This window comes from Seriola dumerili, unplaced genomic scaffold, assembly GCF_002260705.1.
Source record: "Seriola dumerili isolate Sdu_G_001 unplaced genomic scaffold, Sdu_1.0 BDQW01000069.1, whole genome shotgun sequence".
Classification (NCBI taxonomy): domain Eukaryota; kingdom Metazoa; phylum Chordata; class Actinopteri; order Carangiformes; family Carangidae; genus Seriola; species Seriola dumerili.
Genome location: NW_019174324.1, coordinates 294,168 through 316,429, shown reverse-complemented (window position 1 = coordinate 316,429; position 22,262 = coordinate 294,168). Strand labels below are relative to the sequence as shown.

Here is a 22,262-nt window from a genome sequence, read left to right as displayed (position 1 = left end):
AGCCAATAGGAATGCGCGCTCTCTCAAATCTTTTGTCACGATCTACATTTTCTAAAGTCGAGGAGGTGCAGACGTTTAGTTTTTTTCTCAGAACTCTTCAATTCCAATTTGATTAAAGGAGATGATGGATGCTCATTGATGCCTACCTCAGCTTTACATGATAACTTCTTGTGTTATACTGTATTTTATTTCATTAAAAAAATAAAAAATGTAAATAAAGCACGGTAATGCTACACACTGTAGTTTTTACCAAGCATTGCTCAAACAAGAGCAAACTTTGCTTTTGTTGAGGACTACTTTCAGCAGCGGATTAATACACATGTAGTGCTGTAGTTTTCCAGGCAGCAAGAATGGTGCATGTGGGATTGAGTCACAATGGGTGTGTGTTCATGGTAACGATGATAAATGTGTGTGTGTGTTACCTGCAGTGGTGTCGGCTGCTGGTCCACCGGAGCGATGAGGACCACCAGCTCATGGTCGATGCTCAGGTATCCAAAGACGTCACACTGCGGCACGGAGACGTGAAGCCGCAGGATCTGCAGGACGTCGTGGACCGTCACTGGCTGGTTTTTATTCAGCTGGACACAAAGGTTAAAGGTCAAACACACAATGTTAAATGCATGTTGTTGTGTTGCTGTCTGACTCAGTTGCACGTTGGCTGCATTTCATCTGGGAGAAAACCGTTTTCTGAATGTGGAACAGAGCTTCAGAAAAAACAGCTTTTTAAAGATTGGATTGATTATTGTTGATTATGAGGTATTGATCTGACCTAAAGACAAAAACAAGGAACACAACTGAGGACGTTCTGAATGTCTAAGAATTTTAAATAGCAATGATATATATAAGTTGTAATATTCTACAAATACAGTGTTAATTCTATGAGAAAAAAGAATGTAATTTAATGAAATTCTGACTTTTCATAACAAATCTAATATTTTCACTTTAAAAATGTCCAAGAAGAATGTCATAATATTTTGAGAATAAAAGGTTAACATGTTGAATATTAAGCTGTGATATCATATCCAGATTTTTATGATTCATATCTGGAATTTTTGTTAAAAAATGTAATTTGTATCCTCAAAATACTGAAACTTTTCTTATATTATTATAATCTCCATTTTTGGCTCCATATTACTGCATCCTGCAGAGCCATTCATATAGCTACATAATTATTTGTAGCTTTTCGAGAATTTTCTTTCCTAAAAACGACAATAAAAAAAGAAAACACTTCAAATTAGTGTCACAAACAGGAACATAAATGGGATTTAAACCCAGTTAGTTAGTTTAGTATAGCTGTTAATACAAATCTGCTGCTTCTGTTTCTAATTTCTAGCAGATATAAACAGTTTCCTGTGATTCATTAATCATTCATGAGAAGAATGAAATAATTAACAGCAGACTGAGCTGAGAGGAGCGTCCATGTAAGAATGAAAAAGTGAGCGTGGCTTAAATATTTAAATGAAGCATTTAGCTCCTCAGACTCTCTCTGGGTTTTGATGATTACTTTGATTTGTGGAGGCTAAAACCTCAACGAGCAGAAAACAGAAACCTCCACAGCGATGAGATGAGACGCAGCTTCTGAGTCTCTGACAGGTAATAACTAAATGGAGTGGAATGCAAATTAAAACACAGACATAAAGCAACTGCAGTGACACATGGAGAGCTAATGTAGCACAGATACAGTGTGATGAAATATATATTAATCAATAGATGGAGATGGTATCATTCCAAGAAACACAGCAGCACAGACTCTGCTCTCGTTCCTGTGCTGCTGTGTTCGTCTGTTTCCATCTTCACTGCAGAAAGTTTATTTCTTTCATTTGAGCAGGTGCCAACGGTTCAGGAAGAATCTAACATTTCTCTGTGTTTTATGTAAATATTGTAATTCCAGTTTGTGCCCATTGCAACCAATAAAAAAAGCAAACTTAATCATTTCCTGTGAGTTTTTTCTTCTTCTTCAAACACATTTAAGAGGCAGTTCATGTAAACGCAGGGTTACAGCTCTGCAGCACTGAGGTCGCTGAGCTCACGTCTTCAGTATTTCTCTTGGGAATTTGAGGCTTTTAGGAACCTGGGGTCAGTGACCCTCAAACATTTATTCTATTTTGTCCTGCTATTAATTTTTTCTCCTTCATGTCCAGTGAAACTTGTTGAGTTTAAAAAAGTAAAGTTTAGGATGAAGTTTTTCTTCAGAGGGTGAAAAAAACATCCAGCTTCTTTGGTCGAATAAATATTTGAAAAACACACTGGACTGTTTGAAAACTGCATCGTCACAAAGCTGAAAACACTGTGTGTGTGTGTGTCAAGTGGACTGGAACTACTCAGACCAGCGTTCCACCACCTTCTATTAATAAGTAAATAGTGTTTAGAGTGTCTAAACAGAGAGCGACACACACACACACACACACACACACACACACACACACACACACACACACACACACACACACACACAGTTGCAGAATAAGAAGCTGTACGTTATAAATCCATGAGGTTGTTATGAAGATCAAGATCTAAATGTGATGTAAAAAACAGCAGAAGAGCAGAATCACTTGTTGACCAGTGGAAAAATGTATTTCTTGTATGAACAGCCAGGCTGCTGCTCATGTGACAGTGTCAGACTGGCACAAAAAAATCTTAGCATCCCCCACCTGCCAATCACACCTTAAGTCCTACTGATATCTGACCCATTTACAGTGAAGAGTTACAGAGCTGATGTTTCTCAAAAACATTTTACCAATAACATTTGACTTAATTGATAAATAACATAATTTAGGTTAGTTATCAGATAGCACTCTATGAAAACTACTATTACTAGCCTGTATTGATACAGTGACTTCCTGTTTACATAGCTGATTGTTCTCTATTGAACAGATGTTTCCTTGCAAGATAAAGTTACACATTACTAAAGTCTTCATTAGCGGAGACTGCTGCTGATCTATCAAATCACTAATTAGCAGTTACTGAGCACATTGGATGGGTTTATGTTCATACTTAGAAAAGGACTTATCAATTATTTGGTGAAACATAATCCTGGCGCCTACATCACCCACAATGCAACCTGACCACGGACAGTTCAGGTGGAGATTTGGGTGTGTCACAGAGACGGGGAGTGGGCTACAGAAGCTGCACCCCCAAACTGTTTTTATTTTTTTTAGACGTCCCAGACAGAAAAATAAATCCAGCCCACACTTCGACCACATGCTTGTCTTCTTCTGGCCCAGTGTGCGCCCGGTTCCACGGCCCCAAACTGGCCCATATACAGCTTGATTGTCAGATGCAACCTCCGCATCTGGACCAATTCTGGGGCACATGCAGAAAATCTTACAGCTGTCAGTCAGTGCTGGAGGATAACAGCTGGAATCTGCCCAGATGTGGAAGTATATGGGCCAGACTCGGGCCGAGGAGCCAGAAGTTTCATTTTGCTCTCTGGGTCGTGGTCTTCAGCCTGAGTCCGCGCTGACTCAAATGACATCACTTTAAACGAATGGCTCCAGCATCTATAGAGATTCACTGTAGATGAATGAATGAAGACACGTGAATGGATGAAGCGCTGTCCTGAAGCCGCCTGTTGCTGCTGTTCTCAGCTCGGCTTCGGTCTCTCTCGCTCTCATGTGTTTCAGCAGCTGCAGATTAAATCAGCTGTGCTTGTGTTTGGTATTTAAAGGCTTAATGCTGAGTCTTAGTACGATGCGCTTGTGCTGGGGATTACAGCCAAGTTGACAAACAGCCAGCGCGGCTTTTGTTGTATAATTAAGCTGATCGGAACGAGGTGCCAGCGGGACTTATTAGCTGCTAACATGTCAGTGTTAAGGCATCAGCAGCCTGGGCACATGTTCAGGGAGGCCAGGGGGAGGCATGGGGAGGACTCTGGTTAAAAGTGGAGGGAGTAACCACTTCTGAATGAATAATGTCTTGAGATAAAACCCATGGCACTACCGTACACGCACATTTAGATTGGGTTTGAATGCACTGTGCAGCATTTTACTGCTCTGGCCACTTCTGTTCTTTTTAACTTGTTATTCTTTGGACTTGTATGTCCATGTCTCTTGTCTGTCCCCTGTGCACATATTGTATATTACAATAGAATTGGGACAAAGTGCACAATCAATTAATTATTCATTCATTAATTTAGATTATTTTAGATTCTGTTTCTATTCTTATTTTATTTCTTATTACATTTTCCCCTCGTGTTGCTGTGTCAAATTTAAACTTCCTCTACGAGGGATCAATAAAGTTTCATCTTATCTTGGTTTTTAAATCTCAGCTAAAGACACATTTTTATTCACAGGTCTTTTTAGCTCACTAACCTTTTCATCTGTTGTCATGTCCCTCATTCTATATTCTTATTTTGTTTTCTTGTCTTTACTCTATTAGTCTGTTTATTATGTTTCTGTATGTTGTATATTCAGTGTGTTCCTTGTGTTTTGATATATTTCTTTACTTAAATTTATTCATTCTAATGTCCTTTGTTCAGCATTTTAGTCAGCCTCACCTGTGTTTAATGGGAAAGGAAGGAAGAAATGAGAAAGTACTCTAATCTTGGCTTAGGTTTTCAGATGTGTCAGTGAGCTTCTTTGTGATTAAAAACACTGAGAAGCACTGGTTTTTGCTGTCAGCGGTCAGATAAATGTTGTGGAGTAAAACAATCACTCTGAAATGGAGGGGAGAAGTTTAAAGTAACAGAAAATGGAAATACTTTGAAACTTCACCTAAATACAGCAAATGTTCTTAGTTACTCTCCACCAATGGACAAAAATAATAAAATTTCATTATCAAGGTTAAGTCACTGTCAAAGTAATGGCTCCTCTCATTTATAGTTTGTAGTTAAAGTCTTTATCTGTAGTGAGGCATCACCTTGACTTTTAGAATCTCAGCAGCTGCTGAACACTTAATAGTTTGCACTTGCTCCTTTCACCCGCAGATGAAACAGGAAATACCTGCTATACAAAGCATTAGGCTGCAAGGTTAAAAATAACTAACAGCATTTTATTGGCACCATTGGCTTCCTTCATTTTTTTTCTCCTGGTTTTCATTATGGTGTGAGGACTTGACCTGGACCCCCACAGTCCAGAGTCTGGATCCAGGTGCTGCGTTCCCTCCCTCACAGGAGGATTGTTCTGGGTGTTCACTGACTGTTTATCCTCTTCAGAGGAAACAGAAACAACAGTGGAACACAGTAGTTTACTTCAGTGTTCTGCTCAGTAGCTGTACTGAGAAACTCTTTGGATTCACAGCTCCCCCAAGTGGCCAAGACATGTAATTACACCTAATATCATTCACATGGGTACAGAGCACTGATGCTCTGTACCCATGAAATAATCCTGATTTTAGTTCTAAAATTATTTTACTGTTGAGGACGACTGAAACTATATTTAAGAATTATGCCTCCTAAAATACTGGATCAGCTATCAGAGAGTCTATTCACTGATACAATACCATATCATTTATTAATAAACTTTATATTTTCACACCTGGATAAAATGGCAGAAATCAGTTCTTCTTCGCTGCTCTAAAACACTGGCTCCTGTGTAGGCTACTGATTTAAAGCAGCGGAGAAGAAGTGATTTGCACTGGTGTCACGTTAGCCGTTAGCAAAACATCAGCAATTTGGCAAAATGTTACACTGGAGAGTCCCATCAGTGAAAACACGACATGTACAGTGTGTAAGGCTTTAATTTGGAGGGTGGCACTAGTGCAGGAAGTGTTATTCATTCCTAGATTTATCTTTATTTATGACTGACATTCAAATTAGATCAGAAAACACAGATTTTATGGCGTTCTGTTCATGTTTTACTAAGACTGTTTTACTAAAACTTTACTAAGACATTCTGGGGAGCGCTACAATTCACTCATGTCCCCTAAACGCCTCACATGCAGACTTTCGGTAAACGCTACAATTTACAGATGATGCTAGTTAGCTACAGCATGCTAGCTACAGCACACGTCATCAGGGGCCGACAGACTTTTATTATATCGGTGAACAACGATCATCAAACGATGAGAGAGAGAGAGAGTTAGAGAGAGAGAGAGAGAGAGAGAGAGGTTTCTTCGCGCCTCCCCCTGCTGATTTTGACTGAATATTGTAAATGCTCTTTATTAAATAATTATGTCATTATTTGTGTTGACAATTTTTATTTGATATAGCCATCAAATATATTTCTTATCTTACTGTTATCATCCAGGTGATGTCGTTCAACCCTTGCTCCACTTAAGGGGGTTTTGTGGCAGCAGCAGTGAACAGCAGTAAAAAGATTTTTACTCCGATATGCCCAAACTAAATAAAGGCATTTTAATTATATCCTTGGCTCTGTGCGACTCTACATCTTTTTTGTGTCGTTATTTCAGATTCAACAGCACTTTGCTTTCACCTGGAGACTCACTACGACATAACTGAGAGCACCCGGCATTTTTCTTTGCAGTTTACATTTGTCATCGCAAAATGTGCCGATATGAAGAGCTGTCGCCTTTTCCCCTTGAGGAACCCCAAGCATTTTGCCACTCCTGACGGTGCACCTCCACTCAGTATTGGCCAATACTCAATTTCAGGTATTGGGAGGATAATTGGTGTCGAAACATCTCTACTTAAAACCCTCCAACACCGCTGAGAGACTACAGTCCTCCTGATGTTCCCTGAGATCGCGACATGGACGATTGATGAATAAGTCGCAGCTGGACGGTCGCATGAATCCCTACCTTGGAGAAAGTGTTCATCTGCTCTTTGTTCCAGAGGATCTGCAGCATGCTGGCACAGATCGGACAGCATGCTCCTGGAAAGAGGTCAGAGGTCAGGGGTTATCACAATGCTATCTGAGGACAGTTCATCCAGTGCACCTATAACCTTTCTACCTGAGGAGTTTGGTCCACTCACCTGGAGGTGTGACAGGGTGGCAGCCTGGAGTGGACAGAGGTGGACAGGGAATCAAGCTGCAGGCGGAGTCGGGGGCCACGTCAGACACGGCCCCCACAGCGTGGCAGGGGCCCTCGTAGTCCACAGCCACCCGGTCAGAGAAGGCATCACACACTGTGTTGTAGGTCTCACCGTTGTGGCCGCAAACCTGCTGCTGCTTCCTGCAGGCGTCCTGAGAACAGAGCATGACAAGCTAATGTATATTTATTATACACAGGTTTCTGAAGCTCAGAGTGAGCTGCTTCACCGTCGCCATCTTGGCAGTGCCTGACTCCGCCCCCTAACTCCCAGCTGATCTAAAAATGGAGGGGCATGTGTGGAGCTGAGACTTTGGTTCATGCCGGTTTCTGACAAGTTTACGCTCACCCACCTGTCAGTCAAAGAGGCCACGCCCTCAATCCTCCATAACTGTAGTCCTTAATAAAATGTAAACAGGTGAGTTATATAAACAGGTGAGTTATATAAACAGGTGTCATGAAGGAGGAAATCAGCTCTAGAGACCAAAACAGTTTCTGTACCAGGCTGTAAACATGTTTATTTCTGCTGTAAAGTTGGACATTTTAACATGGGAGTCTATGGGGACTGACTCACTGTTGGAGCCAGACTCTAGTGGTCGTTAGAGGAACTGCAGCTTCTGGTTCTTCATGTTTCAGCCCTGGAGGTTGCTGCTTGGTTTGACCCATACTAGGGAATAAAAGACTCAATACCTCAGTCTCTGTTGCTTCCGGTCTCTTTTTAACTTTGTCAAGAAATAACTAAACAGGGTTGAAACTTTGCCTCTTTCAGTCAAATTAATGTTTGGTGGCTAAAATCCACTGTCGCTGTAAAGACACGTTGCTTTGCACCAACCAGACCAAAAGCCCCTCTGAAAACACAACCACCATTCCTGGGCACACCAGAATCCATCTTCTGATCTGATTTACAGCTTTCCTTTTAGTGGCAGCGTCATGTTTAAACCTCTGGCCTCCACTCCGAAGGTGACGGCTAACTGAGAGGAGTGCTACACTTTGATGGAGGACTGTAGTTCACTGAGTGCTTTCTAGCTTTGACAACAGTGAGGGCTGTGAGGTCGGTACCATGGTTACATACAATAAATCAATTACCTGGCAGTGGCCCATGTACGCCAGAGTTTTCCCAGCCTGCTGCAGGTGGCACAGACTGGCGTGCACCAGGCCGTCAGTATCACAGACCGGCTCCACGCTGTTCTTATCACACGCCGCCGGCCGGCCGACGCACTCGTACTGTGGACAGTCGGACGAGTCGCTCAGACACACACGGTACTTTGGGAGGCACCTGGAGACACACACACACACATGTCTTCATCTATACGGCTGTGTTTCCACACATTTAGACTACATGTAGTGTGTGTGTGTGTGTGTGTGTGCTGTCTACACATTAATCACACACAACCACCGACACACAGTGAGGGAGGTAAACATGTCATCACACATTCTGCTGTAAATTCTGGCGAAGAAGCTGAAACATAAAGAGCAAAGCAACAGGAGCAAACACAGAGAAAACCTGCTCTGTCACCATAGCAACCGCCAAGTCTCCAAGGCTGGGCACCAATCAGGTGTTCAGCAAACCTGAGTTGGCTCGCTGAGTTTTACTGCATTGTTTACTCTCAAAGGAAAGGAAAAGGGTTTGGAACGGGTTGTGTGTGTGTGTGTGTGTGTGTGTGTGTGTGTGTGTGTGTGTGTGTGTGTGTGTGTGTGTGTCGAGATACAGTATGTCTCTTATAATGTGTTGAACGTTCTCATCACAGTTTTAAAAGTGAAATTTAGATAAAAACATCAAAAATCATTTTCTACTTCAGTTTGTTTTCAGTTCTACAACACACACACACACAGACACACACACACACACACACACACACTTGCCAATTCAGCAGTGTGTTGTTGCTGCTTTGAAACAGTAACTCAACCAGATCTGCTCTGTCCTTCACTCTAACTACACATTCTGTTTGTGTGCGGCGTGTCAAACAGTTCTGGTTTAAGGCGGTCTGTTCAGTTCCAGAAGATACTGAACGTGTCCATACACTTCATCCAACGTGTGAGGCGTGCTGATGTCAGCTGCGTTCAGGCCGAGGAGTCACTGGTTCTAGAGGACCTCAGACAGTGTTATCTGGTGTGGAGTTACTGATGTTTCCTCTGACCCTCGTCCTTGGATTCTTATTAGCCTTGATGCCAGTGGTGTGATTAGCTTCCCTGGGGCCCGTCCAGTACTATCACACATTTGGTTCAGAGTCAGTAGATCGTGTCCGGTAATTAGAGTTCAGGTGCTGCAGCCAGCGTTGGTGCTCTCTTATTGGATGTCTGTGTTATCTGATGTCAGACCGGGTCCTGGTTGGACTTGATGCTTTCAGTCTGCTTTCAGTATGCTAGGCTAGGCTAGGCTAGCAGCTACAGACAAATTACCAGATGGTGAAACGGGCTGTCGGTTATTAGTCTGGATCCTTGAGGTGGTGGATCTGACTCTCTAGACCTGGAACCGGAGCTCCTTCACTAGCCTGAAGCTGCTCTCTGAACCTGAGGGTCTCCACAGTCTCTTCTTCCTCACTGCTCCTCTTCTTCTTCTTCTTCTTCGACTGCAGTCGTACGTACAACTTTATCCTTCACATCCTGTATGAAAAGATTGGATGCTCATCTCTCTCTCTCTCTCTCTCTCTCTCTCTGAAAGGTGTGATTTGCAAATGTATTTGTTAATTTGCAAAGCCCTTCATATCTCACTTCCATGGTGGTCTGGTCACATGACACCAGCTCTCGCTTTACTGATTCAATCCTCAACACTTCCTGCAGATCTTTCACATTAAAGGTCTCCTGAACTGTCTCTTTTTTTGTTTGTTTAAAAGACGCACATGCTAACACACATTAGCCACGTGATACAAACACCTGCCAAACATTTCTCACTACTCCACTAATCCACTCAGAAACAGCAGCAACAAAGACAGACTCACACAATATGTTTTATGACAGACACTGAGTGTAAATATAACTGTGTTTGTAGAGAAGAAAACTCCACAGGGCACCTTTAATAGACGAGCAGCAGTAAGAGGATTAGAGCCGTTCAGCTGCTGGAAGGTTTTCATATGAGGAGTGTTGAGTTTCAGTGGATTAACAGCAAATCACAAGCGACTGGATTAAACGATACCAGTGTAGAAACTGATGCAGCAGAGTGGTGAATGTGACACGACTGTCGGACAGTAAACTGAATTCACAGAGACAATGAGAAACAGCAAAATATAACAGATCAGAAAATACAGAGACGTCGCTAATTATCTCTAAAATGATGATTAATATATTTATAAGAAGGTAAAAATAGTTTAAACTGTGACACTTACATTTTATATTTATACACAATTTTTCGAACTTTAGGTTTTATACTTTATCTTTGTTTTTTCTAATCTTTATTTTTCACACCAGTCTTCAGCCTTGAGACTGTGACACATCGCCAGCGGTGATTCTACAGGCTGTTGGGGCCCAAGGCAAGTAATGGCCAGGGGCCCCTCCAACCAGCATTCATCACCATTATAAAATAAATAACAATCTAACACCAAAAGCCCCTTTAGGGAGGTTTCCTACCGAGATGTCATTGCAAATCACTCATTGGTTGTTTAAGGAGAGGCGCATTTTGAGACACTGCTGTGGAGTAAAGGTCGTCAGCCCTCGTCTGATCACAAGCTGCGTCTCTGCACGTCACATTTCACTACTTACTGTTTCTGATTCAACGTCCGTGATTACTGAATCTTTCAAAAGTGGCAAACTTCAGAATAAAAGCTTGTTTCAGCTTGTTTCTGCAGCTGTGGTAAATTGAGAATTAGAAGAAGAAGAAACCCACCTCTGGTTCCTCTGGCAGGGCGTGTTTGAACACGGGTTACTGAGGTGACACTGGCCGAAGACGAACTGATGGTCCTTGAATCCCATACAGCGAGCCACACAGGCGCTGGGATAGGTCCGTCCGTTAGAGGCGCACACCGGGATGAAGCGGTCCGGACAACTGCAGGGAAGACCTGGGGGAGAGCAGGGGAGACAGGGGGAGGACAGGTTTAAAAGCTGGTCATGTGATTGCTCATGTTTCTCGACATGCACCTGTTTTTCAGGAACGTTGTTATTAGTCGACTCTGCTCCTCGTTAAAATCCCGTTTCAGGTTGATAATCAGCTCGTCCAGGTTCCAGGCTCCTGTCTGACATTTCCAATTTGCTTAGTCTTTAAAACAGACCTGCTGTCGAGCTCTTAAATCAGTATCTCAGTAATTACTACTCATCTGGTAATTACTGTTTTAATTCAAAGCCTCATTCATTGATCTGCATGTATCTGTTCCACTTCAGCTGCTGATTCGTAAAACACTTTCCTCGGCCCGCGTTCAGTAACGTTCTGTCTCTGTTGTGATGTTATCTGAAGTTACCACTTCTTAGAAAAAACATATTCATGGACTAAATTCTTCTAAAATCCACTGAGAATTATTCAGGCAGCAGCAACAAATCAGCAGGGGTCCACTCTGAGAAGCATGCAGAGGTAAACCAACCTAACGTTATAAAGTGGCTGCTCTCTGTCAGATAGTGAGATTAATGCATGGTGGAGCTGGGGGGAGAGCAGACACAGACTGGTAATGTAAAGGCTTAAATTAAAAGAATCTGGGTGTGAAATGAGACTGAACGACACCTTCGGGTTTCTAGATCTGAAACGGCCGCGCCCTCTTCAAACCTGTGAAATGACGTCTGTCCTCGTCTGAGTTGCCGAAGCCGAGACATTCTCTGGTGGAGCAGATGGTGTTACCGGCGAAGCAGGAGCAGGTGTGGCAGTCGATCCTGAAGGACGTCCCATGGTCTGGAGGTGACACACACACACACACACACACATTTTAAACTTCTATCACCATTTACAGACTGACTGTGGTTCGATTTAGATATTTATGCTCATACACAGATTCCTGAGGAATTATCATCCACATTGCAGTTCAGTTAATAAAGTAAATAAATGGTAGATGATCTGGATAAACTGCTGGCATGTTAACAAAAATATATATATATATTGTCTTAAAAGGTCAAGAATAAGACAGGCAGGAACATCTCTCCACACTTTGTTCCAGCTGCTAAAGACACTTCACCCTGGTTTCTGGTTTGTTTATGTGATTTATCCACTTTGGGTGATAAAGTCTGACGGTTATGTTTCCTGTGAAATGTATTTGCAATGTAGAAAGATTATGATCTTCCTTCTAAAAAGTTCTTTCTATTAGTAACTGAGCTCGAACTGTTGATGAATTTTTAATTGGAAAGTGGAAACTTGTATTTTCATCTGGTACGGCTCAGTCCGATCATATTGACTGATTGGCCTGATTGATCGGGGATCTATATGCATCTATATCAGCAGTGATGGAGTTTGACAGTGTTCAGATACATGTCACACTGAGTGATGGGCTGTGATATTAATATGAATATGATACATCTCGGCTCCTCTGACTTATTGCTTATCATTGGTGTCAGGAATGATAATGAATCTACTCACTCCTGCACCAGAGCAGTGATTTATTACAACCATTACCCTTCTGATGGTTGTTCTTCTTTTCAATTACATTAAAAATTCATACGTCTTAAACTCGTGGAAAAGCCTCGGGAATATTTGCACCCAGAGAAAGTCGACCTTCCTCCATCCCTCATGTCCCGGCAGAGAGAGTCGCCTTTTTAAAAAACTGGAGGTTTGGTTTGTTTACATGAAGTGAAACAGGACAATCAGTCTGCGTGTGTTTACTCAAGAGGAGAACAAATCAATGCGTCAGGCTGGTGGAATGTAAATACGGCGTGCTCTCATACGTGTCCTTTTCTTATTCAGGGCCGTTAAATACTTCAGCTGGTGAAGCACATCCAGCTGAAGTTTGTGGAACTTAAAGGCAGAAACAGAGTGTGAGTTCACAGCAAGCAACAAGCAATTTATGAGCCTTTTTTTCCACCCTGTGTTTCTGCTCTCGGGCTCAAGCAGCTGAAAAATGAAGCCGACACAGAAACAAACAAAAAACAAACTGCAGTTTCTGGCTCAGTGAGGATCCTTCCTCTCATCTCGCTCTCAGCGGGAATGTGAAGAAGTGTTTATTTAGTGTTGAACCGTTGCTTCAAGCTAATCCTCCCGCCTTAAATCAAAGACTATGCACCTGTGGTAAAGTTGTGCTGTCTCGTTAGTACAACCGTATGTGTGTATCAGTGCTGATTCAACCCTCCGCTGCTTCTACTCCATAATAAGAACAAACTGTGTCTGAGCTGAGCTGCTAGCGTTAGCCTTCATGAGGTATTATCAGGCTGTTGTCTCTCAGCAGTGTGATAAACGGTAGTTTGACAAATTAAACTGATCAAAAATATAAATGCAACACTTTTGTTTTTGTTCTCATTTCTCATGAGTTGAAATTAAAGCTCTGAAACTTTTTCTAACGACACAAACGGCGTCTTTCTCCCAGATTCTCTTATTCAGTGAGATTTGCTGCTTTGCCAAGATCATCCGTCTACCTGACGAGGTGCTGATTACACAGCATGATTAATGCACAGGCGTGACCTCGGCTGGACGCGATAAAAAGCCAATTTAAAATGCGAAGTTTTATTTTGAAAGAAGTGTGACTTTGGCTACAGATGTCAGTATCTGGTTCGACCTCCATCCGCCTCATGTGGTGCGACGGAGCGCCACAGAGTTGATCATGTTGTTGATTGTTGTAGTTGCTGGGTGACGGCAGGAAGTGGAACATGGCGTCGTACACAGAGATCCAGATCATCCCAAACCCGCTCAGCGGGTGACGTGTCTGGTGACGACGCAGGTGAATCAATAACAGGATTTGTGTCCATCACGCTGCAACATGGTGGCCGACGGACGGCACGACGATGGGCCTCTGTGTGTGTGTGTGTGTGTGTCTGTGTCTGTGTGTGTGTCAGTCTTAGATCTTTTTCAACTCATGAAAAATGGGGCCGACACAAATCAAGTGTTGCATTTATTTTTTTCTTCAGTATAATTTCTGCTCAAGTTCAACTTACTTGGCTTTTCTGCAAGCTTTCAACCGCACCTCACTGTCTGCAGTGATAGAAGTCGGTTTAGTTTTCATCATCTGGTAGTTTGACCAGAGACGGCTGAGAGAGGAGACGCCTCACTTTCAATCACTTCCTGTATCTGTGTCACATGGTTTGTCCTCCTCCCCGCCCCTCCAGGAGACCAGCAGCAGGTCTGTTCACCGTGAACCTGATCACACGTCTTCATTCTCTCTCCTCACAGTCGCTGAAATAAATACTGGATCCATTTTTCCACAAGCCACAGATCTTCACACCGTTCTGACATTAAAATGAAATTAACTTTAGCAACAAACTCTCGTGAGATCTCACCACACAGATCTGTTCTCTGCATCGGTTCTGGTTTCACTGCTGCAGATGTTTAGAGGGACTTGTAAACATTTAAACTATGCGTAGTAACACTAAACTATGCGTAGTAACACAATGACAGTTATTATTATTACCCCTCGACTACCAGGTTGCCCCCAAACACTTTTATGACACGTTCCCACACCTGATGAGCCGAGCAGCGCCTCTTTCAACCAGAAGTGCTTCAGACTATCTGCTTCCACCTTCCTTGGTGTGTTTTTGTGCAGGATTAGGGGGAAATAAAAAGCCACAGAAATCTTCACCACACTCCGAACAGAAACGTGCTCACAGCAGCTGATAGGACGACGTCCAAGCAATGAAATTCAAAAGACTCAATCAGGAGGGACAGATGAGGACAAAGCCTTTTCAGCCTTTCACTACGTTTTGAGTGCCTCTTCTCACTCGAGTCAACTACTTCAAGTCTTTAATTAATATATGAATTATTTGGTTAAATCAAAAGGCTGAATGGAAGCAGCACTCCAGCGTCTGACCCTGCAAATTAAAATAAAGACTTCTGAACAGAGTCTGGCTCAACACAACAGAGCAGCGTGTGTTCAAGTCAAACCAACATCTGTCCTCAATCAGAGGCCGACAGCTCACGTCTTCCCAGAAGAACAAGCAAACAACAAGATGAAAACACAGCAGGGAGATCAATAACCCTCTGTGATGAGGAACCAGCCTTTGTCTTTGGAAACACAGAGATCAATTCAGTGGAACGCTTTGTTTGTCGAGTGTTGACTGATTAGAAATTGTTTCTGAAGTTTCTGACTTTGGCTCCACCCTGTGGTCGCATCAGTAACTACACTGTGTCAGGAAGCAACCAGATGTTTCCTGGTTACACAGAACTGAAGTCACCACGAGCTGCGACGTGTGACAAGTTGAAATGGTGCAACCTGCTTCAGGAAATCTGATGTTTGACGCCTAAATACTATCAGCTAATGTTAGGCTGTTAGGCTGCAATGATGCATTTCTGGATAGTTTGTTTGTAGAATTTTAACTGATTATAAATGATTAGTTTTCTGACTTTGACTTGACCCCAGTGGCCGCATCAAAAACAACCAGATGTTCAACCAGATATTCGCAGCACATTTAAACATGACTACAGTCAATACTACATAAGTCATAATGGTGCAACCCAAACCAGGACTCTCATGTTCATTCCTACTTCACTTCACTGAATTCCACTGGCTGTTATATCTCAACTTCAAAGGTAAAAGATCTGAGATTAGCTGCAGTGCAGTGTGATCAAAATGCAACGATGATGAGTCTGAAATGAAGAAGAATGTTACAGCGACTGATGAGTTGCTGATGAGTCTCAGAAAGTGGAAAGTGCCCGAGGGCTCTGGATCCTGCAACATCTTCAGCTCTTAACTCCTGCGTCTGCTGTTGCTGCAGAGATGATTTAAGGGAATAATCCTGAAAGTATTTTGTTGTGATGTTGAAAATGAACGATGATGGGAGAAGTCAGAACAAGCTCGCATGTACAGAGCAGCAGGAGCCGCCTGTTGACCTTCAGCTCTCAGTTCATATACGCAGGTGTTGTCTGTGAGCGTTCACACACGCTGCGTCCACGTCATATTGAGTTGTCATAATTATGACTCTTCAATTTGTAAAAACCAGAATCTTAGCGAGACCAAAGCGCCTGGACGCCTAACGTTGCTGTAATGAAACAGTTTTATGTGTCAGTGCATATGTTTGACCTTCGCAGAGGTATAAACAGGGTAACATGCTATCACTGCAACATGCAGCAACTCATCAGTTAGCGTGCTATCGAGCTCGATCGCTCACTGGACAACACAGCTCACTCCAGAGGTTTGTACCACTGACAAATGTGTCACGCCTCTTTCTGTCTGAACATTCACAGCACAGCTAACCTGACGGCTCCTTCTGTGTTTTACTCATTGTCTATAAGCCACTAAATGGTCCGGGTCCTAAACATATTTCAGAAATGTTTTTCTCTACTCTGCACCGCCTTCATTTAATCTTTTAATCTGACACTTTAATCAGAAATGATCTGTTTTATAATCTGTGTTTTTCTACTCTTTTCTTATCATGCTTTTTAATTCTATTTCCATGCTTGTTTTATTTCTTTTAAGTACACTGAATGATCTCTGTGTGTGATAATGAGCTATACAAATTAATTTAGTTCCCTCAATAAACTGCAGCTCTGTTCCCTCATTTAACCTTGTGCCACCCAATCATGTGCCTTGCACACCCATCACAATATTTATTCAGAGTGGAGAACAGTGAAGCAGCAGCTCCTTCACATTTCACAGCTGCACTGATCTCTAGGAAGAATCTGATGATGTGACCAACGGTGTTTGTTCAGTCTGTTATCAGTGGAATGAGCATGTTTCGTATTTCGAGCTGTTGTTGTTTACACAGTCACATCAGCTGTTGATCGGGTCGTTTAGTAACAAACTGGTTGGTTTGATGTGTAAATAATTAGCAGCCTCTAATCTCAGTGTAAGAGTCCATGTATGTAGTAGAAACAGTTTTAATTTAGTGATGGCTACGTTGAGACTGGTGCAACTGACAGGAAGTGAGCTGTTAGGAACTAACTGTATGAATAAACAAGTCTCACTGACTGTTGGCAGGAGGCGGGGTTTGACATGGTCTCTGCCGCCGCTCCGACCTCGTCTCATTTGATGGAGCTACACGGCGTGAAGCGAGCAGAGCTCCGCTCCTCTAATTTAGATGCTGCAGATAAATTATACTTGTCCAAATTTCATTACGCTCTCCACAGGAAGTGATGAATGTAATGGCTTATTTCAAATTATTTCATCACTAATGAGGTGAGAGTCGTCGAGGGACATGGGCTCACCAGCACCATCACTGCTACCTCAATCAGACGCGAGCGGCAGACTTAGTTAATGAAAGAAATTCTTCCGATGTGAACACTGTGGACAGAGAGGGACATTAAGGGGTGGGGGGTGGGGGTCTTACTCTTCCTCTGTCCTCCGACGATGCAGGGTTTGGTCGTGTCCACGCAGGGCATCTCCACGCAGTTCTCCAGACGCCCGCTGGGACCGCAGCTGCACACCTCGTAGCACCCAGCTGGACCGGTGCGGGTCGGCACCTGGATACGAGCATCCTGCTGCACCAGGAACTCCGAGGCCTCGCCCAGTTTACAGCCTGACAACACACACACACACACACACACACACACACACACACACACACACACACACACACACAATGACTGCCATGCTACAGTTGTTAGCCACAGTGAAGCTGCTGAGCTGCAGCAGTAGCCGGTAGTTACCTGGGACACAGAGGTACGGCTGACAGTTCAGCTCGTCAAGGCAACCCTTCCTGTTCACCTGACATAGGTGGTTGCTGGGGCAGGGGTTGGGGTTGCATGGATGAATGACCTCCTCAACAATGTTGTTGCCAAGGGAACTGGGGGCTGGAGAGGGGAGGGGAAAACAGTTGGTCAGTTGGTGACAGTGTGAGCATGTGCACTCGCTGCATTAGTTAGCAGAAACATGTACGGTGGCCCTGAGAGCTCAATGCACTGCAACTTCACAAAACACATGCAAATACAGACGCGAGTAGCACAGACGACAACAGGAGTGTTTCCAGGGGACATTAATAAGTGATGAACCAGGCTGTTTTGTGACGTTTGAGGCTAAAAACATTGAACGACAAGTGCGTCCCGCCCGGTTCAACACTTTTTAGTGTCCCCTGGAAACACTTGTGTTGTGTTGTGAGTATGTGCAGCTCATGTGTCAAACTGATGAAGATGTTTTCTGTATTTGTCTGTGTTCTGTCTGTTTACATGTGTGTTATTAAGATGCAGTGTGTTGACCTCTCAGGGCCACCGTACAAATGACTCTCATGTGACAGTTTCCAATGTAACATGTGACAACTGCTACTGACACAATCGGCCACTAGAAAACTTAACTGTGTAACTGCATTAATCAATATATTTCTATATTACCTTTGAATTAAATTACCACTAATGAGCTCTTTAGCAGAGGTGTGGACTAGAGTCACATGACTTGAGTCGAGAGTCTGACGACTTCAGACTTGTTAAATCAAAACATATTCACAACCAAACGTTGACCTAGAACCAGTGACTTCTCGTCACAGTTCAGTCTTTTGACTTGTATCTTTAGCTGCACTAGCTGCTCTGTGAGGCTACACTTAGATACAGAGGAGCTTTGAGCTAAATGCTAATGTCTTACTAATCAATCAGACAAATCAATATTTGACCTGAAGATGAAGATGAAGTTATTACAGTTCATCCTGAACATGAATGTCTGAATCTAATTTCATGGCTGATTCCACCGATAGAAGAGAGACATTTTATTAACTACATATTTGACCTGTATTCACCTCTGGTGGCACAAGATCAATCACTCAGGTGATAAGATTCATCCTGTGGGAACCTTGAATAAATATTCATGATAATCCATAATCATTATAATCCACTGGACCAAAGAGCACAGATCCAATGAGACGATCATGCTCTTCTGTCTGAAGCTTGATTAGATGATATAAAGCAGCCTCTGTGTTCTTCTGCCCTCTGGTGGCAGCAGATAAAATCACCTGCAGGTTTAACTGAGCGATCATGATCCAGAGACTGAGAGCAGCAGATATGTGTCTCCTCTACGTCTCACTACAGGGAAGAACGACCGCTCAGAGGGACAGGAAGCGTACGTCGTGACTCACTGAGGTATCTGTGGAGGGGGATGCAGCGTTCAGGGTCATCAATGGGCGACAGCAGTTCACAGATCCTCTCTGGTGTCTGTCCTTCGTGGAAACGTTTCCTGTCCCCACACTGGGTCAGGATGTCCACACAGTCCGACCTGATGGACGATAACACACGGAGTCAAGTTTAGTGTTAAGGTGGAGAGAGTTGTGAGACGGGCTGGGTGCAGAGCGAGAGGCTCTGTCGACACACACACACACACACACACACACCGCCTGTGGCTGCATGTGTGTGTGTGAGGGTGTAATGTCATTCAAGACAAGTGGAAGATTAAAACCTGAGAGGAGGCCAGCGTCTGACAAATGACTGAACAAGATATATAGTCTGAAGGGTGGAGGGACGTTATGTAGCGCACACACACACACACACACACACACACACACACACACACTCCAGACATGACACAGCAGATCCTGAGCGAAGGGCAGGGCCTCCACCTGTCCATCAAACCCCAGGCAGATGTATTTATACTCTCATCACTCACCACTGACGACATCACTGTATAATGTGCAGAGTGGAGAGGTGGAGAAGAACGACTGAACCTGAAGCTAAAACTCCACAAACTGACAAAAATAAACCACAAATGAGACGTAGAGTCATTAAGAGTAATTACACCACAACCAGTCCATAAAAATGCATATTTTATGATCCGAGCAGCCTGAAGCGCAATTCAAATGATCACACAACGGCTTCTGTTGCCAGTAAGAGGCTCTGAGAAAGACTTGGGAAAGGTCAAAACTACTTCCTGTTAGAGAAAGCACCAGACTGAGGAGCGGAGGACTGACTGTAGCAGCAGAGCCACTAAAACGGGCTTTCAACAAGTGTCTGTTGGACGGTTGAAAAGCCTTTAAGCAGAAAGAGGCTGCTTCAGGATATGTGTTAAATTTAGCTGTAGTAAAAGCTAAAGCTAATAGTGTTTAGGGATCCATGGATTATGAGCAATGACCCACTAATCTGCACTGAACAGAGTATAACACAGCGCCTATGCTGGGGCTTTGAACTGATCCCTGACCCGTGGTGAGCAGTCAGCTTGTCACCTGTTGGGTGAGATTAACTCAAAAATACATGATTATTCTCTCTGAATTCTGAGATATGATCTAATTAATTAACTTTAAAAAAAAAAAAATTTTAAAGAAAAGTTTTCTCAGAATTCAGAGATAGTGATCTCGTTAATTCAGAAAAACAGAGCAGGAATTTATTTTTCTCATGAAAACTTTTCTCAAAACTCTAAAAAGTTTTCTCAAACATCCCTGCTCTGAATGCTGAATTCTGAAATAATAATCTCGTTAATTCAGAAAAACAGAGCAGATTCTTTTTCTCAAGTGTAATGCATTATGCACCATTTTCTTCCAACATCTTCTACATATGTAAATTCTCATATATTCAAATAGAGTCTGAGCTCTGCTGTCACTTTCTCTTTAAAGGAGCTATTTGTAAGTTGTTCTATTGCTACAAGGTTAGCATTATAATGTTAGCATTAACAGCTGTTTATTTACCAGTCATGGTAAGAGCTTCAGCCATTGTTGCAGTTACACGACAAGAGGTTATAATACTGTACGTCCTCTGAGCAGCTGCTTCTTCAGGGCAGACTGTACGTCCTTCAGTGACTCGGTATCGGAAAGTGACGAGTCGGGCCGACCAGGCCAGAGCTAGCTGGTTAGCACGCTAACTTCAGTAGAAGAAAAGAAGTGATAGAAATAGAAGCAAAACAGGATATTTGTTTTCCAAAAGCTGCTAATGCTAACATTAGCTTTTTAGCCTCCAAATAGCTCCGTTGACAGAAGTAATGTTTTCATACTTCCACATAATTCCAGTTGTTTCCTCTGTGCCGTAGAAAGCTTGGGAGGAGGGATGCTGTAAAACTTCAAGTGTTTAGTTTCATTCACTGGAACCTTTTCACTGTTTGGGGCTAAAAGCCAAAGAAGGAAACCTGACATGACTTTTGCTGCACTGATGGATTCACTGGTGTGAAATGGACTTAGACTTAGAAACTGTAGCGGAAGGTGTCAGTTTTATGTGATGTTGCTGGTATGATGTCACTATGACATCATCAGGTCTTTTCTGTGTCTATCTTTTCTGGGAGGCGCGTCACACGTGTAACATAGGCGAGAAGCCGAATCTCTAGATCACGTGACGCCTCCGCTCTGACCCGTTAACGTGAGCGGCAAAATGAAAACCAAGATGTTCCACACGCCACGCACACGCCACGCACCCAGTGTGTTCCTGCCCTTAGAAATAAAGCTTGTTTATGCTGAACGGACATAGACCTACTTGCATATGACGCTCCCTCTGAACTTGCTGTGGCAGGGTTTGATCTGCAGGGAGCAGGCCACCGCCTTCCACATGTCCGGCAGACACTTCCTGATGTCCAGCACGGGGATGTTCATGAACGGCATCTTGATGGTCCCGTTGGACCACAGCTTGATGTCGTTCATGGCGCCCTGGTCCGACTGGACGTTACAGCTGCGGAACAGCTCTGTGGGCCTGAGGACAGAGACAGACACAGGGACCTTTACAAGAGCTGACAGTGACACAAACAGCTGGTTCCTTAAAAGTAAGAATATATCATAATAATCAACAACGCCTGAGAGGGACTGTAGTCTGTGCGTTGGCAGAGCAAGGTGAGCGGGCAGCGGTGCTGCCTCACAGAGGGAGCTCATGTTCCTCTAGAGAATGTGCTGGTTGTTTTCCTCCTCTGCTGCACCAGGAAGTGACTTTGATGTCTGATTGGTGGGTTTGGTCTCAAGTGAGTCAGCTAATTGGTGGTTTAACGGGAGAAGGTTCCAGGCAGAAGTCCTGGGTGTGGTTCCATCATTCCATTCGCTCCTGATGAGTGGCTGCTTTGTTTATGTTGAAGCGACCGTGTGTGTGTGTGTGTGTGTGTGTGTGTGTGTGTGTGTGCGTGTGTGTGTGTTTAACCCAGGAGCCTTGACTTTATTTAACCCCAAAATGGTCAACAGTGGTTTTCCTCAAACCAAAACTAAATGGCGCAGTCAGCTGATTCGTACTGAGAGCGACTCTCTAAAGATCGCTCCTGAGTTCAGTTAATGGAGAACGAAAGTTTAATCAGAAAAGAGAAATATCGTTTTTATTTTTTTATTTTCAGGTTGAGAAGAACAAAAGAAAGCAGCAATTTCTTTCTGTTCATCTCCAATAAGGAACGAAACTCAGCTTGAAACTTCAAATATCACATCTGCTTTTATTGATTGGCAAATCTGTTGTTGTTGAACTACAATGAAAGCGTGGG

At 43.2% G+C, this 22,262-nt stretch overlaps 1 protein-coding gene across 1 annotated transcript in view; it reads right to left on the bottom strand.

Annotated features, from left to right (window-relative positions):
- The window catches only part of reck (reversion inducing cysteine rich protein with kazal motifs), a 69,689-nt gene that overhangs the window by 7,006 nt on the left and 40,421 nt on the right, over window positions 1–22,262 (bottom strand). Inside the window, exons 11-20 of the mRNA XM_022743574.1 lie at window positions 21,287–21,499; window positions 18,976–19,112; window positions 17,564–17,707; window positions 17,245–17,433; window positions 11,615–11,737; window positions 10,748–10,919; window positions 8,014–8,203; window positions 6,872–7,082; window positions 6,697–6,770; window positions 423–578 (exon numbers count right to left, since the gene is read on the bottom strand). Of these exons, the coding sequence (XP_022599295.1) occupies window positions 423–578; window positions 6,697–6,770; window positions 6,872–7,082; window positions 8,014–8,203; window positions 10,748–10,919; window positions 11,615–11,737; window positions 17,245–17,433; window positions 17,564–17,707; window positions 18,976–19,112; window positions 21,287–21,499 (1,609 nt within the window). The remainder of the gene's footprint in view (window positions 1–422; window positions 579–6,696; window positions 6,771–6,871; window positions 7,083–8,013; window positions 8,204–10,747; window positions 10,920–11,614; window positions 11,738–17,244; window positions 17,434–17,563; window positions 17,708–18,975; window positions 19,113–21,286; window positions 21,500–22,262) is intronic.